Source organism: Nerophis lumbriciformis, linkage group LG06 (assembly GCF_033978685.3).
Source record: "Nerophis lumbriciformis linkage group LG06, RoL_Nlum_v2.1, whole genome shotgun sequence".
NCBI classification, from domain to species: domain Eukaryota; kingdom Metazoa; phylum Chordata; class Actinopteri; order Syngnathiformes; family Syngnathidae; genus Nerophis; species Nerophis lumbriciformis.
This window is the reverse complement of record NC_084553.2, coordinates 22,928,451-22,943,470: the sequence shown is the minus strand read 5'-3', so window position 1 is coordinate 22,943,470 and position 15,020 is coordinate 22,928,451. Positions and strand designations below refer to the sequence as shown.

The 15,020-nt window shown below is 37.6% G+C and overlaps 1 protein-coding gene across 1 annotated transcript in view; it reads left to right on the top strand.

Moving 5' to 3' along the window:
* The first annotated feature begins 731 nt into the window (after positions 1–731).
* The window catches only part of cops2 (COP9 signalosome subunit 2), a 26,738-nt gene continuing 12,449 nt past the window's right edge, over positions 732–15,020 (top strand). Inside the window, exons 1-10 of the mRNA XM_061963918.1 lie at positions 732–908; positions 1,369–1,482; positions 1,561–1,638; positions 3,671–3,796; positions 3,884–3,973; positions 4,053–4,130; positions 5,379–5,553; positions 5,641–5,819; positions 5,986–6,038; positions 6,274–6,371. Coding sequence (XP_061819902.1) covers positions 855–908; positions 1,369–1,482; positions 1,561–1,638; positions 3,671–3,796; positions 3,884–3,973; positions 4,053–4,130; positions 5,379–5,553; positions 5,641–5,819; positions 5,986–6,038; positions 6,274–6,371 — 1,045 coding nt within the window. The 5' untranslated portion in view covers positions 732–854. The remainder of the gene's footprint in view (positions 909–1,368; positions 1,483–1,560; positions 1,639–3,670; positions 3,797–3,883; positions 3,974–4,052; positions 4,131–5,378; positions 5,554–5,640; positions 5,820–5,985; positions 6,039–6,273; positions 6,372–15,020) is intronic.

Sequence of the window (15,020 nt, the reverse complement as noted above, 5' to 3'; positions counted from 1 at the left end):
ATAAGGCATTAATAAGTACTTAATAATGACTAGTTAAAAGCCAATATTTTACTAATTTGCATGTTGATAAGCAACTAATTAATGGTGAATATGTTCCCCATACTAAAGTGTTACCATGTTTTTTTACTGGTGCACAAAATGAACCGTGCATGAACATCACCTTGTTCAAACAACAAAACCAACACAGTGCATAAACTCATAACAAATTACACACCTGCAAATCAGTGTGACTTCTGTTGTTGCCATATCCGTAATACGCCGATAGGGAGAAGTTTTTATCTACACGATGAGTCGGGTGTGTCTTATTGACCTCCGCCGAACCCCTGAGCCCGACTCACCGAACCCCTAGTGTTCGTTCGAACCCAGGTTAAGAACCACTGGTCTAGAGTATTTGGGTTCTCCAATGATCTTAATGGTATTTGGGGCATCCCCATCCAATCATATTACATATATATATATATATATATATATATATATATATATATATATATATATATATATATATATATATATATATATATATATATATATATATATATATATATATATATATATATATATGTGTGTGTGTGTGTGTACGTATGCATATGTTATGTATCATAAAATATTTTTTTCATAGTGATATCGAACAAAGAAATTGCAAAAAAAAAAAAAAAAAATTAACAACACAACAATGATAAATAAGTTGCTGTCCCATTATAACACTGAGAGGTGATGCAACAGCGCCATCTATGGACGAACACTAGTTCCTCGCGCCTCTTGCCAGCCCGACACACCACCTCCCCATCGCCGCAAAACACAGCACAGGCCGGGCAACTAGTTTTCTCTCAACAAGGACAACAAGGACTGTCACAATGTCTGACATGGAAGACGATTTCATGTGTGACGACGAAGAAGACTACGACCTGGTATTTATTTACAAAGCTACCAAACTGTGCCTTTTATTTTCAATTGAGCGCTAACTGGAAAGTGCCGACAGAGCATGCTAGCGAGCGTTAGCCATGGAGTTAGCTTGTGGGGCTAATACGAAAGCACAAGTCTCACGTTAGCTTGCTAGCTGACTACACACTCTCCACGCTAGTTGTTGCGACCATACAGCCGACTAACACTTATAAACATTAAGAGTGTGTGGTAGTTTATTGAAACTTTATTCATTCTGCAGCTACTGTGTCTGAAACCCGGCAGTAGGAAGCATTGCAGCCGGCTAGTTAGCGAGCATAGACGTTTGCTAACTTTAGCAGGCGCTCGTAATAGCAGAATATCAGACCGGGACATTGTATAGTGCTTTCCTGAATTTGAGGTGTGTTTAGTTTTCAAATTGAACTATAAGACTTCAAGGTTTTGAGGTGCACATGTGCTAAAATCCAGGAATACTCAGAAGACAGCAATTCAGAGCCAAATGTCGACCTGGAGAACCAGTACTACAACTCCAAAGCACTGAAGGAGGATGATCCCAAAGGAGCGCTCAGCAGTTTCCAGAAGGTGCAGTCCTCCTCAATCAAGTTAGCCTCACTCACTTTTCAAATACGAATGTTTTTATTGTCGTATTATGTTTCTTAGGTGCTGGATTTGGAAGGAGAGAAAGGTGAATGGGGGTTCAAGGCACTGAAACAGATGATTAAAATCAACTTTAAGCTGGTAAGCAACATCTCACCAACTAGAATGTAACTGATTCTAGATCAACATGTATTCATCCCATAATGAGAAAATGGTATGGTTGCAGTGCAGGTTTTTACACACAGTAACAGAAGTTTAAATGTAATGCCATCCAACCATTTTCTACCGTTTGTCCCTCTTGGGGTCGCAGCTGCATTCGGGCGGAAGGCGGGGTACACCCTGGACAAGTCACCACCTAATCGCAGGGCCAACACAGATAGACAGACAACATTCACACTCACATTCACACACTAGGGCCAATTTAGTGTTGCCAATCAACCTATCCCCAGGTGCATGTTTTTGGAGGTGGGAGGAAGCCGGAGTACCCGGAGGGAACCCACACAGTCACGGGGAGAACATGCAAACTCCACACAGAAAGACCCGGAGCCCGGGATTGAACTCACGACTACTCAGGACCTTCGTATTGTGAGGCAGACGCACTAACCCCTCTGCCAGTAATGAAAAACTGAAAATTAGTAATAGTACATATTGCGCACTGACAATTGCACTATGTATGGATAGAAGATAACAAAAAACACTATTAACACCCGTAGTGCACACCAAGAAAAAAAAAAGCTCACAGTAATCAGATAAGTGCGTTGTGAAGTCTTTTGGCTGTGGGCAGGAAGGACTGTGGTAGCGCTCCTTGTACTGTGGATGTAACGGTCCAATGCTGAAAGAGTTTCTCAGGGCTTCCACAATTACTATGTTCCCATGCACTAAATTAGTCTGACTTCTCAAATAGTTAATTTTTTTGCATTTTCATACCTAAAAGTGCAGTCCCATTGTCCATGCACACTCTCTAATGCGACTATTGGCCATAGCTCGTGTGCCTCCCATACACTGGGGGCGCTTGTTTCCTTTTAGCGCATATTAATGTATTGCTTTTCCGGTTGACCTATGACGTCACACCAAAACAAGACATCTTGTCGGTTCCTCACAAGTAATTGGCCCGGTTCTTCTTGTACCTGATGTCCGCTGTAAAATTGGCACAGATTACAAATATTATGTCTCAAATGGCTATGCTGGTGTTAAGTAGCAAACAGCATCAAAAAATGATCTGAGATTGCGCTACGAACTACCATGAAGGTCTTTGAGTTGCTGGATTGATTGGGTTGCGAAACAAAGACTGATGGGAGAACGTTGTTTTGAAGGAGTTCTTGGACAGACAATATTGTAAAGAAAACTTTTAAATATCTTGAAGTTTATTCGATAAGCTCTGTGGATTGATGGAAGGAGTTTTAAGTCAGAAGGAAAATACTGTTTGTACTGCTTCAAATGAGGGTTTGCTATTGTTCTGTGCAAGCTTGCTAGTTGTGTGTGTTATTGTGAACCAGTGAAGAGTGCACAAATGCAGGGTGAAGAGGTTTGTGTACGCTTTATTCTTTGCCTTGCAATAAAGCTGCTTCGCTTCTATTTCACTTATTTTTGTTTGGGAGTCCGAATGAAGCCGCCATTCTCATTTCCTTAGCTACCTCTTTAAATACATCTCTGTTTTTCTCCCTCCCATCGATGCACTTCAAAATGTTCGGTTATTTTCATTTCTGAAGCAAATAAACAGTCTCCTCTTCATTCCCCTTGCGGGTTATGTCACGTGCATTGAGACTGGCTTATGCGCGACACGATAGGTACCCTGCGGCGGTACACACCCCCTCGAGAGATCTGGTTTTCAATCGCATAATCTAGGTGTGTTAGTCTGACTTTTCAAAAACCAAACACGATCAGAGTAAGGTGGTTCCATGGGTTGTAGAATGCATCTTTTGAGTCGCATTATTTGAGAAATCAGACTAATTTCCTGCATAGAAGCGAGGTCACTGTCGCATCAACTTGGTCGGCCACTTCCTTTATGCTGTCTAGTGGGCAGCCGAGGACAGAGTCAGCTCTTTTAATCAGTTTATTAAGTCTGTTCCTGTCTCTGATTGTGCTGCCCCCACTCCAGCAAACAATGCCATAGAACACAACGGAAGGCACCACATTGCCAGATTTTAGTCATTTTTGTGTCTTATCTTTGCAGACTAATTTCCCAGAGATGATGAACAGATACAAACAGCTGCTTACGTACATCAGAAGTGCAGTCACCAGGAACTACTCAGAGAAGTCCATCAACTCCATTCTGGACTATATCTCTACCTCCAAACAGGTAATGAGAGATTATGTTGGTTAAAAATGTACTGTAAATCAAACATGCAATTTGTATTATTCTGAAATGACTTCCATGTGTTACCAGATGGATTTGCTACAGGAGTTTTATGAAACTACGTTGGATGCGTTAAAGGATGCAAAAAATGACAGACTTTGGTTTAAAACCAACACAAAGGTTATTAACTTGCTTGCGGTCTATATTCCTGTTTTCTAGTAAAACGAATAATAGATCAACTGTTCTTTTTACTCTGCAGCTTGGTAAGTTGTATCTGGAAAGGGAAGAGTATGGGAAGCTGCAAAAAATCCTGAGGCAGTTACATCAATCTTGCCAGGTAACCAGTCTTTCAATTGATCCATTCCATCTTTTAAATCCGATGTCTTCAAATGAGAATGTGGTATGTCGCGGTTCCATTACTTGTTAATTGTATGGGAATTCAGTTTTTGACATTAAGTTGTATACATTTGGGGCATTTTATAAAACACATATTGACTACAAGTATGACTGGTGCATATGAATAACTGTCACTTATAGCATAGTGGTTAACTCATGTGACTGTGTGAAGGGTTGTCAGTTTATATATCTGCCCTTTCAATGACTGGCGAACTGCTCATGATGTAGTCTACACACAATTTGCAGTCATGTTGTTATGATATAATATACATTCAATGACAGCTAACACAAACTCTCCAAATTGCTATTATTTGTTAATACCCAAAGCTAATGCGCATGCATGTGTACATAGTTACGTCATGACAGCCTAGAAGCTGTAAGAGGGCAGGAAATACTGTGTATTATACATTGGAAAGTTAGCGCACTCTAGACATCTGTGCAAATGTTGCAAACAGCCCTTTTAAGCAAGACACACACAATTGGGAATATTTCAGCTTCCAATTGGATGGACAATGTGAGCCTGAAGGAGTGAGAATGCGCGATTACGTGATGGCCAACAAAAAGACATCACAGCAATAACAAAAGGATGACGACCAACCTCTTTTTTCCAAATGGGAAAAAATACACTATAAAATGTTCAGTATTTATTTAAGTTAAATTTTTGTTTACAGAAATTTCCATTTTATTAATTAATTTATTTATTTAGGATAACACAGTTATTAACATTCCAAGTACAGTACAAGGATAAACAAGTCTACATTCATGAGAAATAAACGTTTATATTCTCTTAGATGGTTACTTGCAATATTATTATATATTATGAAATATTAAATTATAAACACTATATAGTTTTTTCGGTTAATTCTTTACTTTAGGATCATGATGTAGACAAAAGCTCTGTTTGTCTGCATAAAGCCAAACATTTTTAAAGTAGATTTTTTTATTTTAAGCATTTTTATGCATAAAACATAAAAATCGCAAATCAAATCGCATTTTGGAGAAAAAAATCGCAATCAGGTTTTTTCTCAAATTCGTGCAGCCCTGACGTTTACACATTTAAGAATTTCTGTGCCATTTCTGAAGTCTGCAAATGCATTTTTTCTGAGTACGGTAAAACATATTCTATGTTTTAAAAATATACGAATGTATATACGAATGTACCTTTAATGTACTGTCTTATTTATCACAGACAGATGATGGAGAGGATGACCTGAAGAAAGGCACACAATTGTTGGAGATCTACGCTTTGGAAATTCAGATGTACACAGCACAAAAAAACAACAAGAAATTGAAAGCCTTGTATGAGCAGTCTCTACATATTAAATCTGCCATTCCTCATCCATTAATAATGGGCGTTATCCGAGGTAAAAGATTGTTCGGCAAATGTTCTTAAATTGCATTTTTACAAAGTTTTCCAAATGAATGATCTGTGCTTGTATGGCCCTCAACAGAGTGCGGCGGAAAAATGCATTTGAGAGAGGGAGAGTTTGAGAAAGCTCACACAGATTTCTTTGAGGCCTTTAAAAATTACGATGAGTCTGGAAGCCCGAGAAGGACAACGTGTCTGAAATACCTGGTGCTCGCCAACATGCTAATGAAGTCAGGAATAAATCCTTTTGATTCGCAAGAGGTGTGATATTTTGCAGTCACTTTTTTTTTGTAAATGTTCATGTCACCAAATGTTTTTTTTAGTCGTTTTTAGAAAGCCGAAAATATGAATCTTTGTTTTAAAAATGTGAAACACTCGAATCACTTTGTATCCAGCCTAACATGTTCTTGATGTTTCCCTTTCAAAGGCCAAACCATACAAAAATGACCCAGAGATTCTAGCAATGACAAACTTAGTAAGGTAATAATACATTAATATATCATTGTGCATGTTTTATATTTATTATTTATATTTTATTTTATATATTAATTCCTCAATGTCTTTAAAACCTGACCTTAACCTAAAATCTTCCTGATCGGTCATCTGCTTTGCCCTTTGTTCTACTTTGGTATTTCATTCACTTTAAGGATAGCAGACGCTGTCCCTAATTGATTGAGATCAGGTGTTTATTAACAATGACTGTTTTTCTCCCCAGCGCCTACCAGAACAATGACATCACTGAATTTGAGAAAATCTTGAAAACAAATCACAGTAACATAATGGATGACCCCTTCATCAGAGAGCACATAGAGGGTGAGTTATGATAGCGACTTCCACGAATATCTTGCTAATGGGTCAGTGACAAATAAGCTTTAGATGAATGTAATTAACATTTTAAGTCTTGATAGTTACATAGCATTTCTGGAACTCTGGCAAATATATTTTAGTGAAAATATGTTGGTGTGTCCACGGAAGTGTAGTCCCGATATCAATATTTTGGTACCGGTACCAAAAGTATTTCGGTACTTTTCTAAATAAAGGGGACCACAAAAAATTTCATTATTGGCTTTATTTTAACAAAAAATCTTACGGTACGTTAAACATATGTTTCTTATTGCAAGTTTGCCCTTAATAAAATAGTGAACATACAAGACAACTTGACTTTTAGTAGTAAGTAAACAAACAAAGATTCCTAATTAGTCTGCTGACGTATGCAGTAACATATTGTGTCATTTATCATTCTATTATTTTGTCAACATTATTAAGGACAAGTGGTAGAAAATGAATTATTAATCTACTTGTTCATTTACTGTTACTATCTGCTTACTTTCTATTTTTACATGTTATATCTACACTTCTGTTAAAATGTAATAATCACTAGTTCTTCTGTTGTTTGATACATTACATTAGTTTTGGATGATACCACAAATTTGGGTATCAATCCGATACCAAGTAGTTACAGGATCATACATTGGTCATATTCAAAGTCCTCATTTGTCCAGGGACATATTTCCTGAGTTTATAAACATAATATACCTTTTTTTTAAACGAAAGATTTGAACAAAATAAATATCGATGTAATCATAGTAGTATCGACTAGATACGTTATTGTACTTGGTATCATTACAGTGGATGTTAGGTGTAGATCCACCAATGGCGTTTGTTTATATTGTAGCGTCTCAGAAGAGTTGGTGCTGCAGGGAATTCTGGGAATTTGTTCTGTAGTGTTTATGTTGTGTTGTGGTGCAACAATTCTCCCAAAATGTGTTTGTCATTGTGGTTTCACTATATGGCATATGTTTATGACAGTGTTGGCGCTGTTCATACGGCCACCCTTAGTGTGACACGTATGGCTGTTGATTAAGTATGCTCTTCATTCACATGTGATCAGTGTGTTCTAAGTTAAGATGGCCGCCTTAATGGTTAATGATTGGGCATAATGAAATCTTGTGGTGACTTTGTCAACTATAGACAATATTTTACTTATTCATTATCATGGCTCTGATGTGCCGTGGTGTCAAGTGAAGCATGTAGAGCTATCACGAGCCCTACAGAGTTGATACTTGAAATAATCGCACTTCATTTGTATCCATGGAGAGAAGGATTAGTGATATTGAAGTAGCTAGCAATGTCTTAAAGCACCTCTTCCTTAGGGCGTTCTGCAGCCATGTCTTAAAGCACCTCCTCATGAGGGCGTTCTGCATGACGTGACGTGACGACGGGTGGGGGACCGGTACTTGTATAGCGCTTTTCTACCTTCAAGGTACTCAAAGCGCTTTGACACTATTTCCACGTTCACCCATTCACACACACATTCACACACTGATGCCGGGAGCTGCCATGCAAGGCCCCAACCACGACCCATCAGGAGCAAGGGTGAAGTGTCTTGCTCAAGGACACAACGGACGTGACGAGGTTGGTAGAAGGTGGGGATTGAACCAGGAACCCTCAGGTTGCTGGCACGGCCACTCTCCCAACCGCGCCACGCCGTCCCAATACCGAATAATACTAATACCGGTATACCGTACAGCCCTAGTCCACGCCATTATTATTTTGTGATTGTGTGTTTCAAATACTGTAATTCAACAATATTGCTTTCAAGTGGAGAGGGATTTAATATATTTTACCGCCGAACCTTTCATTAAATGACAAAGTCATAATCTTACCAATATAAAAATAACTGAAGGTATCCGCGGGATATTTAAAAGTCTTAAATCCAACAGTTTGAATTAAATGCCCTAAAATGTCTCCTGAAATCCTCCTATAAGTTCATTAAAGGTCTTAAATATGATTTTGACAGGTCTTAAAAATCTATTAACTTTCCTTCTACCGGTATTTAAAACATGCATAAACTTCATTCTTGCTTTTCAATGTTTTGATTTTTGAGGACGTTATAAAGTAACTACAAAACGGAACCAAAGTAGGCTACCTGTGATTCCCCGTTCGGAATTTATCACGCACCATCCGCTAGTGTGCTGTGCGAGCGCAGCTGTGTGCTGTTACAGCTTACCATAGCAGCAGAGAAAACAAAACGAAGGCCTACAGCAAAGCCAAATTACTTGCATAAGAGTAAGTGCAAGTTCAACGATTTGGGGCTCAAGAATTATCAATTTAATGCATGCTTAAGGCCGGTGTATGGAAATGTATAAAGTGTTAAGAGCCCAGATGTGGAGTCATCAAGGAGGGATGCGTTTGTAAACATTGTGGTGAAAGTCAATGGAATGATAATGTAAAAGTAAAAAATCTGGAATAAGTCCATGTCAAAAGATCCTGAAGCGCTACAAATACTTGCACAACTATACAAGGATCAACTTAACCCCCCAAAGGAGTGTTATGTGGGTAAAGTGGTGCCAATTGCAGAAGTAGATCAGTATGAGATGTTAACTAGTGGAATCATACTATTACATACAGTAAGCACACTCTAATTTCTCTGTGGTAGTAGTGTACTCACAGCAGTAAAATTATATATATAAAAAAATAATAATAAAAAAAAAAAAAATATATATATATATATATAATTCTCCTATATTATTTCTAGTATTTATTCCAATAATTTCAGGTCAGCTTGTCATGCCTAATCTTTTTTTCAAGTTTATACGGCAATCGACATTAAAAGCTTTAAAGGTTGTCTGTTTAGTGTTTACACTCAGTTTATGGTGGGGTGAGGAAAGCAAGGTAGATTTGCGAATGTCATCTTGTCATGCTAAAATAGAAACTAGTCCTTGTTTATCAGCAATATGTTTTCAAAAAAGTCACAAAACAGGGGAACATTTATTTTAATTCATTTATTCATAAACCTGAGTGTGAATGTTGTCTATCTGTTTTGGCCCTGCGATGAGGTGGCGACTTGTCCAGTGTGTACCCAACCTTTCACCCATGTGCAGCTGGGATAGGCTCCAGCACCCCCCCCCCCCCCTGCGACCTCATAAGTGACAAGCGGTAGAAAATTGATGGATGGATGGATTCATACATACCAGATACAAAATGAGCTGAACAAAATTTGAATGTTATCCACATTATTCACATCCAAATTCTGTTTAAAGCTTGCAAGCCATAATCACCTTCCTTCTTTTTTGCTAACCGTCCCTTTCACAGACAATATATTGTTGTGCTTTCCTCTACATCCCTTGTTGTTACCTGTAAACCCTTGATATGAAGCGCACTCCCATCTTTTGCAAGAAAACATTTGTATGGCAAATCTAAAAAAGGGCTGTTACGTTTGCTAATATTTTTTTCAATTAGTTTACAATAGAGAAGCTTCTGGTGTATTTAGTTTAATAATTTTGTTTTCCAATGTGAAAGAGCAGTGAATTAATTCATACTCTTACAATTCATTCTGGCCCTCTGATTTTCCTTTGTCTTTGTACTTTTTTAAGTGGTCTTAAATTATTTTCAATATGGTCTTCAAAAAGTTTTAAAAAATCTTAAATTTGACTTCTTGAAACTTGCACAGACCCTGTATCTACATCCAGTCCCACAGTTCTTCACATCACATTTGTCAACCGTTTATTCACTTCACTATTATTTATTGTTTTAAATGAACATTTTTCCTGGTCGCACAACCCCTTCGATTATCATTTGTGGCACTTGGCAACATAAATTAAAAAATAATTGTATGCTGAATACCTACATTTTTGTTTTGAATGCAAAAATGTTGTTGGTAACAGTATCTTTAGACTGAACAGAAGTAGTACATTTATGAAAAACAGGCTATAGCATGTGAGGAACCGTAACAGTAATGGTGGGTTTCAACCACGTGACCCCGGATGGCGGACAAACATTCAGTATGGCTACTGTTAATTCACTTTAAGCAGCACAGATCTGAGTGTACTTTAAAGGTTTGGTGGCGATTATACAAGCTAAATAAAATCCAAAAATAGATGAATCTGATGGAATGGATCCATATAACTTTTAAGAAATACATTTGTCAAGCTTTAAAATATTAAACATCACAGAAGTGGACTTTCAAAGCTATCTGGTCGACCACATCTAATTCTACTTTTGCAAAAAGGAGAAGTATGAAATTATAGAGACAAACGAATTAGGCATTAAGCCATGAATAACAATGTTCGGACTTATTTGTGCATCGGCATATAACACATTTGATGCTGTCAATACCATGACATGATTGTTTTAGTTTCTGTATTGTCAGGCAATTCACTTCTAACATTTACTTTAGTACCGTATTTTCCGCACCATAAGGCGCCCTGGGTTATAAGCCGCGCCTTCAATGAACGGCATATTTCAAAACTTTGTCCACCTATAAGCCGCCCCGTGTTGTAAGCCGCATCTAACTGCGCTAAAGGAATGTCAAAAAAACAGTCAGATAGGTCAGTCAAACTTTAATAATATATTAAAAACCAGCGTTCTAACAACTCTGTTCACTCCCAAAATGTACGCAAATGTGCAATCACAAACATACGTATATCAACATGGACAGAGCTGCGTGAAAAAAGCCACCCGGCCTCTTCGCGTAAACTTAAACTTACCTTAACCACTCGCTCATCTTTTCTTCATCCATCCCTTCGAGTTAGCTTTTATGATGACGCCGGCTGGAAAGGTCTCTTTTGGCAAGGTCTTCCTTTTGAATATCACCATGGGTGGAAGTTTCTGGCCATTAGCATGGCAAGGTAGAACCACAGTGAAGGATGACTTCTCATTCCCTGTGGTGCGAATATTCACCGTACGTGCTCCCGTTGTATCCACAGTGCGGTTCACAGGAATATCAGTTGCTGTGAAATAGTAATCCGTGTGCGGATGGAGAGATTGCGTCTTTTCATGAACCGGATACCTGTCGCTTAGTAGGAGCCATTTTGTGGTCTTTACAGATGTAAACACACAAAGGAAATGAAACGTACGGTGATATCCGCGCACTTTTTCTTCTTCTACGCGGGCGGGTGGTTGCTTACAGTAGAAGAAGAAGCGCTTCCTGTTCTATGGGGGCGGGTGCTTACCTTGGCGGTTGCTTGCGTAGAAGAAGAAGCGCTTCCTGTTCTACCGGGAAAAAAGATGGCGGCTGTTTACCGAAGTTGCAAGACCGAAACTTTATGAAAATGAATCTTAATATTTATCCATATATAAAGCGCACCGGGTTATAAGGCGCACTGTCAGCTTTTGAGAAAATTTGTGGTTTTTAGGTGCGCCTTATAGTGCGGAAAATACGGTACCTCAACTTAAAGGGGATCTGCGCAATCACAATCCTTATGTGAGACCAGAACACAAATGTTTGTATTTTTTATGCATTCTAACTCATAAATAAACACTAGCAAGAGTCAACTAACAATGAAAGTTATATGGATTCGATCTATTTTGTGTATAAAGGCACATTCATAATAACATGTAATATTTATGTATTTTAGTCATTTTAAGCCAGGGGTCGCCAACCTGTCGATCTTTGGGACCCTACCAGTCGATCGCAAAAATAATGGAAAAACATATTTACTAATATGACATCAGTGACACCACCACCCGAAAAGTGAAAAACAGACCCACCAACAGGCATACACTTTAACTCCTGAACACACCCGCAAGCCTCGCCTCTCTCTTCAGCTTCACATCCCTCCGCTGTCGACATTGTGGCCACACCGAGCTAGCACGGCCGCATACATTATCCGCTCGTCTCGCAAATGTGCATAGCATGATGTGCACAAAAAGCTGCAACAATGCATTAAGGCTGACTTTTTGTAAAGCATCGGACATTTTCTAGCATCCAACATCGAACAACTCTTTTCTCAACCACAACCTTCGTCGCTCGACTGCGACGGGAAGCTAACAAGCCAAGTACGAGAGTCCTTGAACATTGCTCCAAAGTACGGATTATGTGTTGATCCATTGTGCATACAAAAGTAAACATTGACATGTAATATATGATAAAACAAGGTGTCAGCTAAAGAAGGACTTCCCAGTTCATCACCTCTTTATCACACAAGAAAAGCCCACATCGTGAACTGCTGACGTAATTTGACTCGCTTCCCATATGTAACCATAGGATGAACAAATATATTACATTACTAAGATCATAGTGGCCATAAGCAGTTAGCTTCTACAGCTGGGGTGACCAAAGTGCGGCACAGGGGCCATCTGTGACTCGTTTGTTGTTGGCCCTCGGTACATTTAAAAAAAAACACCAGCAGAAATTGGGAAAACAAAAAAAAACACAGTGAGGAAAAAAACTAAACGTTGACATCAGCTATTAACACAAAGCTTTTTCTTTAAAAAAAAACAACACAAAAAAAAATCTTACATATACATATTGATATGTATACATGTATATGTATATATGTGAGATGTCACGGTATGAACATTTCTTATCACGGTTATTGTGACCAAAATTATCATGGTTATCAATATTATTGCGCTTTTTTAAATGTGCTCAACATTTTCAAAAAGTACCTCAACTAAAATCTTTTAACCAAGTTTCATTCTAAAAAACATTATCATTAACATTATTTTAAGAAACATTGTATATAAAAACACTGTTTCATGGACCTCAAGTAGATATTGAATGTGTACATGAAAGCAAGACAAGGGTTGTAAACAAAGTAACATGGCAGAAAAAAAATGTAAATAAATGTGAAAATTGTGCAAAAGAGAACTTTATAGACATTAGAGATAAAAATTAAATAAAAACAAATATAAGAATTTTGCAAGGTGGCACCTGTTGGCCATAAGCTCGAACTGCAATTTTTGTCCATATTGATAAAAATAGTGTTCATGTATGAGATCTAGTCTTATCCATAGGGCTGCACGATTATGACCAAAATAATAATTAAGATTATTTTTATCAATATTGAAATCACGATTATTGATAATGTTCGGTAAAACATAGTTTGGGTGGGCCGTGAACGTAAGGCCATCATGTAATTTGTAATGTCTAATAAAAAGGCTATAGATAAAAGTTATCCATATATTAAAAGACAATGATTAGTTTTTTTGTTAATAGTATCAACGTGTCAGCTTTTTCTTGGTACATGATGCCTTTATCTCTATTTTCACATTTTGATAGAAAGGGGTATTTTTTTAAGTTATGTACATGCTGTAATTACGAGTTTGAGCAGAAATATGGCATATAGGAATTAACTACCGTATTTTTCGGTGTATAAGTCGCTCCGGAGTATAAGTCGCACCGGCCGAAAATGCATAATAAAGAAGAAAAAAACATATATAAGTCGCACTGGAGTATAAGTCGCATATTTTGGGGAAATTTATTTGATAAAACCCAACACCAAGAATAGACATTTGAAAAGCAATTTAAAATAAATAAAGAATAGTGAACAACAGGCTGAATAAGTGAACGTTATATGACGCATAAATAACCAACTGAGAACGTGCTTGGTATGTTAACGTAACATATTATGATAAGAGTCATTCAAATAACTATAACATATAGAACATGCTATACGTTTACCAAACAATCTGTCACTCCTTATCGCTAAATCCGATGAAAAAAACATGGTGTATATTTTTGGATATCCATGTAAAACACAAAGCGGTTTGGCTAATGAAGATAAAGTCTAATAAACAAGCTTTGTTCTTCTCTAACAACGCCATGTGGTTCGGTGAAACAGTTTGGCCAACAAAATAAACAGAAGTGATAACTCTCACATCAAATGCACAATCTTCACAGCCTGTGTTCAATTCAATGAGATGACAAACCTTTAGCTAGTATTTGTTATTTAAACACTGATACAGTTTGCAGTTAAATAGAGGAAGAGTGAGCATCCCAGTAAACAAACTAAATTTTATAAACAAGTTGTGGCAATGTTACCGACACATTGCCTGCTGCATGTTTCCTCACGTCATTAAATCTTAGTCACAGCTGATGGACGTTGTATTGAGAAAATAAAAGCAACATCAAATAGTTTTCTCCTTCGCTGTATACTTTTAGTGTGAGACAAATGAGTCTGTCTCCAATATTGTCCACACCTGTCACTATCTAAAAACAGCAGTGCGCTCTTAAACGCACGCTGAGACTCCACGGAAATGAAGCGAGGGAAAATTAAGTTGAACCAAGTTGCTCTCTTTACTCCGAGGGGAAATCTCCGTAGCAAAGTCTGCGTAATTGTGTTCCACCATGTTTTTTCAAGCCAATATTGCGCATGCTCCAGCACTGTTGTGACTCTGTTTCCAGGAAGTAAGCATTGTTGCCTAAAATGCATTAATAAATGATGGTTTTTCGGCAAATAAACATTTACTAAACATTGAGAATTTTACCGCGGTTTATCATTATACCGTTTCCCGTTACATCCCCTAATATATATATGTGCGTGTGTGTTTGTATAAAAAAACCCAATATATATATATATCTATATATATATATATATAGGTATGAATGTGTGTGTGTATATACCTGTGTGTGTGTGCGTGTGTGTGTGCGTGTGTGTGCGTGTGTGTGTGTGTGTGTATATATATATATATATATATATATATATATATACATATATATATATATATATATATATA